The 9,154-nt window shown below is 38.6% G+C and overlaps 1 protein-coding gene across 2 annotated transcripts; it reads left to right on the top strand.

The window, feature by feature from the left end:
* Window positions 1-126: 126 nt before the first annotated feature.
* On the top strand, window positions 127-8,531 carry RB195_026408 (uncharacterized protein; the record flags this gene model as incomplete). 2 transcript variants are annotated; one of them, XM_064214949.1, is made up of 14 exons in its annotated part: window positions 127-143; window positions 402-439; window positions 1,612-1,777; window positions 2,163-2,248; window positions 2,746-2,907; window positions 4,135-4,249; window positions 5,097-5,177; window positions 5,297-5,497; window positions 5,563-5,965; window positions 6,402-6,576; window positions 6,661-6,771; window positions 7,106-7,204; window positions 7,504-7,598; window positions 8,469-8,531. In XM_064214949.1, the coding sequence occupies 14 exons, from the start codon at window positions 127-129 to the stop codon at window positions 8,529-8,531; spliced, it is 1,812 nt and encodes a 603-aa protein (XP_064070829.1). The 2 variants fall into 2 exon arrangements, with proteins under 2 accessions (XP_064070829.1, XP_064070830.1); XM_064214948.1 differs by lacking the exons at window positions 127-143; window positions 402-439 and having other exon boundaries at window positions 1,731-1,777; window positions 2,163-2,279; window positions 4,106-4,249.
* Between the last annotated feature and the right edge of the window lie 623 nt (window positions 8,532-9,154).

Raw genomic sequence — 9,154 nt, 5'->3', positions numbered from 1 at the left:
GCCGTGATACTTTTCCTCCTGCTTCCAACTTAATTTCTGGATTAAGTGTGCTTCACCGTTCCATTGGTGTGTCCACTATGATTTTCTTGTCTCGTTTTCACCTGTAATTCTAGCCTGTGGTTCTGTATGGAATATTTGGTCGAGTATGTTATTCTGAAATGTGGAGCAATTATGAATAGTTTCAGTGCTGTTTTCAGTTGCAAAATTTCCCTTTTTGTGTTGTGATGAGCGAAGCCTGGGAACCTAAATAAAAAAAATTCTAGTAAGCTAGACTTCGTGTCATCTTCAGAGATCGGTTATATACGTGCAAGTTACTGTACCGGTGAAGTAAGTATCTAATGGACGTAGTGGTTGCTTATAGGGTGTTGATTTGTCTAATTTCCTGACTAGTTTGCTTGAAGCTATCCTGTGAGACGAAACGTGGGATTCATTTTCTCGAGTGAGTCGTATAGATCTTTGCTATCGTAGGAACTCGTTATTTGTAACTACATTTTATGGTTTGTAGCTATGCGAAATTCCTCCGTAACAACTTTTTCAACAGGTTTCATTCTGGACTTTCGAAAAAGCGGTTGTACTCAGACTTAAGTGTAGCACTGGTACTTGCTTGCTGGTTGTTGATTTTGCTTTTCGAAAATCGAGCATTCAGCTTGGTGCCACCAACTGCAACTTCGACTTTCGACATACCCGCGCGAACGAAGAAAATTCGATATTCATGGAGCGTTGATATTCTCAACCTCCAGCTCCGAAGATTGCACTCTTTCGTTTACTTCTGCAAACAGTACAGGATAGCACTTTTCGTTTTTTAATTTATATTCCATTTAGCCTTCGTACAATCTTTAATTCCATATTTCTTTTGATGTGCTATAGATTCAAAATCACCTGACCACATTAGCATGTAAATGCTTCACTTCGCTAATCGTCTTTGACTTTAGGTTAGTGAACAAATTCGTTTGGTAAATTTTGCAATAATTTTGGCGAAAAATCTGCAATTTAGTTGCCTAGGTTACTACTAACTAGAAAAATTCTTCAAACATGTAAAACCTTTAAACAAAGGAAGTGTTTCGTAAATCGTAAGCCATAGACGAAAGTATTAGTTCTTACTATAAATACTATTCAGCAGCATTTCCATTAAATTATTTGGTTGGACGGATAAATTAAAATATATGGACAAGTAGTAAGGATACAAGTAAACAACGAAAATGTACAGGGTACAATATTGCATATTTATGATATTGCAGATTGAAATGTGGTGTTTCTTTCTTTTGTCTCTGGGAAACTCTTTTTGGTTTGAGTATTTGTCTCGCGCTGCAGCACCCCGCTTCGCTGTTCTTTGTGAAATGATATTCGCTTTTTTTTTACTTTCTGTTGTAGGTGAGAAGATTCTTCATTGAAAACAGCGATAGTGGAAACGAACTGCGCTCCTCTCCAGTTTCGTTCCTTCAGGAATTTCCTCGCATACGAACATTATTGTTATTAGTTATTTATTAATTTAGCACTTGACTGCAAATCTTTTATACTTTTACTGTCCTTATTTTAATGTACAAGCAGAAACTAGTTTTTCGCTCGTTCATTTTTTTTCATTGTACGTTTATAATTGATATCCTTTTCAAGAACACCACCATTTGATGGGAACTCGCCGCGTTTCTTCTCCAAATGGCGATTTTACCTTGTTTTTCACCATTCAAAGCCCATTTTCCAATTTCCATCCATGTCGATTTCAAGAAACAGCTATGGATGGTTCGAGAAGAAAGTTCTCCTGCGTTGAACAGTACTACATGTGAGTTTCTGTGATGTATTTCGAAAGGCAAGGGCACAAATTCTTCACTGCACCTCATCATGAATTGTATTTAGTGCTGGGAAATTTCAAAAAAAGCAGCCTAGTAAATTTTGATGACAAAATCAACTTTCAGGCTCCTAGTGGGGATTTGAGTATGCTTTCTTTTTTTCTGTAATTATGTGAGGCTTTGGTCATTTGTTCATCTGTTCAATATTAAATTTTGGGTCCATTAATCATTTAACCTGATTTTTGGTTTCTGACGTGGATATTTGATGATGACATGATTTTTTTTTTTTGCTTTAAACAGTTGGTATTCATCACGAAAAGGAGATTTCAAGTGAGGCGCTGGTTTTGCGACATCCTTGCATGACTGTTACTTATACAGGTACAGCAAGGCTCTGTCTGCTGGTGACAAGACCGCCGCAGAACGCATTATGTCGGAACGAGATCCGAAGAAAATGAAACGTATTGGTATGGAGGTCGTCGGCTTTAATCGCGAATTGTGGGTGTTCCTCTTTCCTATTTTGCTCTGTTTTCTTTATTTTATTTATTGTTTTGGTAAGCTCAGGTGGGGTTGTAGTCCCCATTTCTTCGACAATCCCACCAGGGTATTCCAGTCTTTCTAAGTATTCGATTTCAAGTAACCCTAAGTCGCATTTGGTAGTAAACGTGATTGAGCTATAGAAACTAAACAGTTTTGTTTTCGTCAGGAGTCTGGTTTCGCTCTTTTTTGTATTATTGAAGTTACCTTTTGTTTGACCTTAGGTTATCCTCTAAACTCCATTCGAACATGTGCGGTGTAATTCACATCTGAAGTAGACATGCACAATAATAATTTGTTGAAGTTTGCTTATATGCGGAAGTTATTTGTTACAGCATTTAGCTCGGAAAAGAGTAATTATTTGTAGCTGATGTCAAATGTTCCAATCTTCTTAAACAACTGTTGAACTGCGATCTTTCTTTTTGAGCATTTCCAAAAAATTTCATGTGGGACTCCATGAGCACAGCAGTTATGTCAACTGCGCTCGAAGCGAAGTTTACGCAGGACGCTCGGCTTCGACACATGCTTTTTTTGACTCATGGATCACGTCTTGTCGAGTGTTCACCTTCCGACGTCATTTGGGGAATCGGTGAGTTTCATTTGTTTTTGCTTTTATTTCTTCATGATTGTTTTTTTTTATAGTTTGGATGCCGCGGTAAATTGAGCCTCTCATATATCTTCCTTTTACAATTTCGTTTTTCCTGGATACAAGAGCACTTAATGTTCTTAATGTTGGGGCGTTCTTTCCAGTAATCTCGTGACACTTCTGGGAAGACAAAATCTGAAAGGAATTGAAAAGCTTCACCAAATGTAGTGTTTGCGGCAGATAGGAAAATGTCGGCTTAGGGCAGAGCGCACATTCTAGGCACCTTTTCGCGTGGAAGCATTGATTCATCTGTCAACTGTGTCGATGTTACTGATTTCAGATTCGCTTTTAAGGCTGTGTAACCTTACTGATGAGGGTATTGTTGTGTTCTGACCTCAAATACTATAACCAGTTTGTGGCGAAGTAGCAGTTTTATCGATGCGTTGATTTTTCGTGCAGAGTGATTATAGCCGTTCATTGTCGCAAACGACAAAGTAGGCAAGCCATACCATTCCCTCCAGAAAGTGAATGTCCGAACCAGACTCATTCTTCTACGTAGGCCTTCAAGAATTTAGCAAAAGAACAATATCTGGTTGCTGAATTACTAAGATTCATCCTAAGATTTGTTGCTATGTCCAATTAGAGTAAAAACGAAAAATATGGCTGTTCCTTTGTAATTTTCTGAAAACTCGACATCGTTGAGGTTGAAATCTTGACTGAAGATGACGAGAATTTGTCAACAGTAAGATTGTAGAAAGGATATTTGGTTTTCTAATTCTTATATTAGTTTGCCTTGTTTAATCGAATTACATTTATAGAAATCTTGACCTTTTTTGTCGTCCGAAAGGATCAAAACTTTCACTATAAACTAATATAGTAACAATGGAACTGTATGTTCCTCTTTTAAAAATTACTTTTGTCAGTCTAGTACACCTGCTGAAACTCAACATTTTTTCGGCGTTGTCCTGCACTACTTTCGTTAAAATTGGTAGAGTTGAGCCTTTAAAAAGACACATCTGGTTGTGCTGCTCTGCGCACTCTCTCTTCCGTACCCTTTCATCTCTCCCTTTCTTTCCTTCTCTTTATTCCCTTTCCAAGATATACCCATTTCATGATAATAGTCATAATTCTATGATGTTAACTGTAGTTTCTTGACTTCTTAGGCGATAACTGTAGGGCAAACTACGTTATGTAAATACAGAATCATCTGTGCGCGTATGGTAAGCTCAGGTCTTCCGATCAACAGCCCGGACGCTGTGAATCCGTCTAGATGGCGTGGGAAGAATCGCCTCGGCAGCCTAATGGACGCCGTGCGTGAAAAGTTATGGACAAATGATGAATACAGGTATTGAATTTCTCGGATCAACATAGCACATTCTGCTCATATACTATAATGAAAATTTGTGTGTTTACTTTTTCTGTTGTACTTAAAGGCAGCACACCACGAATCTGAGGTAGTGCGGATTTCATGTGGAGTATTTGTACACGGGATAGTAGATTATGGAGAGGGGTGTGATTCCGTCCATTTCTTCCTAATTGCCGTAAAAAGCGGCCCGGAAGATGCTCGCGTGCGTTCCAATCGAACTCCTTGTGGAAAATAGTACGCCGGAACGCTCGAAGCCGTATCTTCCGAGCCGTTTTCTGCGGCAATTAGGAAGAAATGGACGGAATCACCCTTCTCTCAATAATCTACGATCCCGCATACGAATACTCCATTTGAAATCCCTACCACCTCAGATTCGTGGGGTGATGCTTTTAAACAAATGTATTGGATTTGTGAGATTGGGTCAGTAAGAGTATAATGGAAGAACGTATAATATTTTCTAGCAAAATTTCCGAATTTCATTACCGAAAAAATGAAGAAGAGATGACTTGAAATTCAAATGTTGGTTTTTATGTTTATTAAAATTTCTTAGTAAGAACAGGTCCACCCCAACAACACCCCGGATCCAGAAATATCAGGATGGTCCTGAGGCGATATAAATCTTTGTTGAGGCGTGGACCAATTTTAAATTTTTAAAATTAAGGGGGTAAAATACATCTGGAATACAACTGCCTACCTCTCCTAATGAGCCTCGTATATTTTTTTCCTGCAAAATAATCATTTCGCTTGTTGTTAGAAAATAGTGGACTTGTTCATCTCCACTGTTTTTCATGTATTAAAGCGGTAAGACAGTAGGAATGTGATTTAGGTCGCAACGTGAAGAAGTCGAGGCGCAGATGAATTTGTTCCCCGGTTATGCAGATCTGTATTTTTCTTCGAATATAACCAGGTGTTTAAGTTTTATTGTTTACGAATACCATTTTAACCAAGTCTTTCTCTTGGAACCCTCCACAAACTCCCAAATATACAATTCCTTGATGGAAATTGTTGGTTAATTGTTTCTTTAAGAAGTCGTCATAGCACTGACGGTGCTGTTGAAGCGAAAAGCGACGAAATTCATGAGAACGTGCGGCGACGAGGTTCTGGCGATTCTCTTCGCGCCAAACGACGTGCGCAAGCTGAAGAAGAATTAATTGAAGCCGTGTGTGTGGAGAAGCGACGCCGTAGTGAACATGAAAGTTCTGACACAAAGAAAATAGAAACCCTAAGGTGAGCGGATGATTACAAATTATTGGACTTTCTTTTTCACAGCTCCTCATTTGATTTTTTTCCAGTGCGGTAGCTACTAGTCAAGTACACTCAACAGAGTGTAGAAATGGTTCCTCATCAATTCAACCACTACAAAACGTGGCACGACCTATTTCAACTGAAGGAAATAACAATAATGCTTGCAAATCAGCGGGACAAAAAATAAACAAGTCGCAAGCGCTGCTAGACGTTGTGGACCATTCTATTCAAGAAATACTGCTCCCTGGAGAGGGTGCTGCAGCAGTGACAGTGTCCGAAGCAGTCGTGACTACTGACGATACAAATACTAACATACAAGTGGAGGCTGCGGAAAGGCTAAGGAAGATTCCTGCTACTGAAGACACTGAAGAAGTCATACGACCAGAGGACTTAGAGTTCAAGAATGGAAGGGGTGGATCAGGACGAAAGCGAACTGCGGAGAAAAGGGAGGTTAGTGAAAACGAAATTCTTTCTTTCTGTCCGTCGGTTAATTGTCATGCGTGCCATTCACGGCCATTATTAACAGTCACTACAACAAAGGAAAACCCTTCATTGACGTGTTTTCGGAATCTTGAAGTATCCATGGCACTAGTAAACACCAAAGGATAGGTTTCAACGAATTAGTTTCCAGAAACTAGGTGTGCGCAATGTTTTTCTCTTTAAATTAAAGTTGGGTGGAGCTAAGTATTAGCTGTTTTCCCTGATTTAAGTAAAATAACTCTGGGCGTACACAAGAACAATAGAGCCATCTTTATTCCATGTATCATGAGTAAAATGTATTAAGTAGATAACGCTTCTGATTCTGACAACGTCGTAAATAGCAGATAGTTTCTAACTAACTTTTATGAAAAAAAAAACTAGAAAAGTGATGTGAAAGGGATTTCAGGCAACAGATGTTCCTAAGGAGAAACGTAGAAAGCGAGGAGACAGTGGCACGTTAAGTCGTTCACGCTCAACGCACAAAAAAACACGATCGCGGTCGTCACCCAAAAGGTCTCAAAAAGATAATGGAGAACGTGTGAGAGGCAGAAAAAGTGGTCATAAGGAACGCACTCGTAAAGGTATAGTAAACTTCATTTATGTGTTCGTTATGATTTCATTTTCTTGGTTTTACTTGATAAACTGTCCTAATTTATGGTCTTAAGATGAGAAGAACGATGAAGAGAAAAAATCTCATAGGCGGAGAAGGAGCAGTGAAGAAAAATCAAGAACAAGAAGCAGGAGCCGATCAGGAAGGAAGGATTCCATCAGAAACGGTTCGTAAGCGTAATAGAGTTAATGTTTTCTTCACCTAAAGCCCAGGTATTTACTTCACCTAAATCCCAGGTAATGATTAAAATTTTAAAAAATCACATATTCAAAAACTTTGCGTAATGGAAGCGACAAGCCATATGCATTTTCATAGGGTTCTTATTAAAATAATTGTGTCGCGCTCTTTTTTTTATGTAGACCCGTGGTGCAAGATGTTCTACAGAACTTTTGAGGATTTTCTTACTGAAAAAGCTTTTTTCTGGTCGCTTCAAAGATGCCCCAAAGTTACCATTTTTAGTAGTAGAGGCTTTTTTTTGGTCAGATTTAATTATTCTTCAGACACCAAACGTAAACATGGGTCCTCATCTGAACATACGAGAGATGTAAGGAATGAGGAGAAGAATAAGACAGTTGAAGAGAAGAAGGACTCAAAACCAGGTAGAAGAAAAAAAAAACTCGGAACTCTATTAACATCTTGCTTTCTTGTTTCACATCTTTGTCCAAACTTTTCGTCTCGTTTTTGTGGATCTCAAAGAACTAAATTTGGACAGATAATCTCATCTCCACTGGCCCTTCTTGGTTTCGTCAGCAAAGACTTCACCTCTTGTATTTGGCTCCGACTTGTAGTTCTTTATTTCAAATCTGTAGATATCTGTAGAATTGTTTTCTTTTTGTTTTAGATTACAATTTTCCGAATTTTGAAATATTAAAGTCCACGAACTATCTAAGGTATTCAGGAAATTCTGTTCCAACATCACTTACCACAGCCGTAAGACCTGCAGAAGAGGAGATGTTTGGTCCACCAACGGTTGCCTTTTCAAAAGCAGAAAAAGTATGGTATTCACTGTGTTTGTTGCATTGATGAGAAATAGTGGGGATGTATTTCCCACTTGAATAAGTGCTGTTATGTTAGTTTTTTAATGGATCTACTATTTGTAAAGGATACATACGAAATTTGGGAGATATGTAATAACATTCTAAATAGCTAACTGAATAACTGTATTGCAATTATCTTACAAGAGCTTTGAAAAAGTTGTCCTGTCACTTCAGTCGTCTTTATAACCTTACATGCGATAGTCGGAGCCGTGCTCCGACCCCTTTCAGTTTTGGACAGTTGGCGAACGGGCCCCTATACTTCTGGACGGTTGGCGAAGGGATCCTCATCATTTGAGCTGCATCCCATGAGCAAGACTCCCTTCACCTGAAGAAGGTCCGGATCCTATCCTATCGCACCTAGGTTCATACGCGCTAACGTCCTCTCGAAATTTTTTGAAAGGATCGTGAAAGCTTGTTACAAATTCCAAGTCTTCATTGATGTAGTCCAGACGATTCTATTCAATCTCAACTACTCACGTATCTATGCATTACATTTTAACGTACCAATCCTAGCAAACCATGAAGAGCTGCACTTCGTAAAGAATTAAGCGGGTTTGCTTATCGTAGAAAGTAAATTTCTTGCTAATCATTGAATTTTCCTGCAAACTTGCCATAGTACAGTTCCAGGGAGCAGTTGACACCAATCTGAAACTGTTTACTGCAAAGTGTTTGGAGTGTTTACGTATCTGTGTCGTGGGATTGGATCCCATGGAATATTTGTATAATTAATTATTTCTTCAAAGATATTTCTCTACCAAATAAACAAACCAAATACATCTGGATGTTTCAACTCGTTGGTTCAAAATAATCGCTATCATCTGTTTAGATGAACAACCTTCTCAATCGAATGAAAAAGAAGCAGTCACTACAATCGGGACAAATCAAATGATTTCATTTTTTGGGTATCTTGTACGTGTACGCTACATGTTTTCGTGTTCCACATCCTGTATAGTATGATCGAATTGTTGTTACCTACACATGCCTTTCATCCCTTCGTGTAAAGTCACCCATCTCCTTGCCCCACAGTAGGGGCTTGTTGATTGTGTTTCAGTTGTTCGTGATTACATGGGCATTTGTTGTTTATTTAGTGGTTATTCTTTTTCACAAGTTAAGAATAGTTGCCAAGTTTCTCTTTGTAAAGATGACACTGTGATCAACGACACAAACACCTTCACTCTTACATCTGTTCTCATATTTTATTTATAACAATGGAACTATACTGTTGGTATTCTTTATGTTGTCAGTTTGGTCTCATTCTGTCCTGAATTTTGATTGTTCCACCAGATTACCGTCTCAAGGTCATCCGTCTCTTGTAGCAATTCAGGTTTCACCTGTTGTGTTGTGAGCGAATTTCCTTCAGGACTAAGTCGTGGTTTTGTATCCTAATGCTAAGACAATCAACACCAACATCTAGCTTCAATACAGCTAAACCATACAATTCTTCCTCATTTGTTTATTAATTAATGAAATTCACCGATTTTCCATTTCACAGATGCAAGGAAAAGCCACCAC

Source organism: Necator americanus, chromosome X (assembly GCF_031761385.1).
Source record: "Necator americanus strain Aroian chromosome X, whole genome shotgun sequence".
NCBI classification, from domain to species: domain Eukaryota; kingdom Metazoa; phylum Nematoda; class Chromadorea; order Rhabditida; family Ancylostomatidae; genus Necator; species Necator americanus.
The sequence above is the reverse complement of the archived record's forward strand: the minus strand, read 5'-3'. Positions and strand labels throughout refer to the sequence as shown.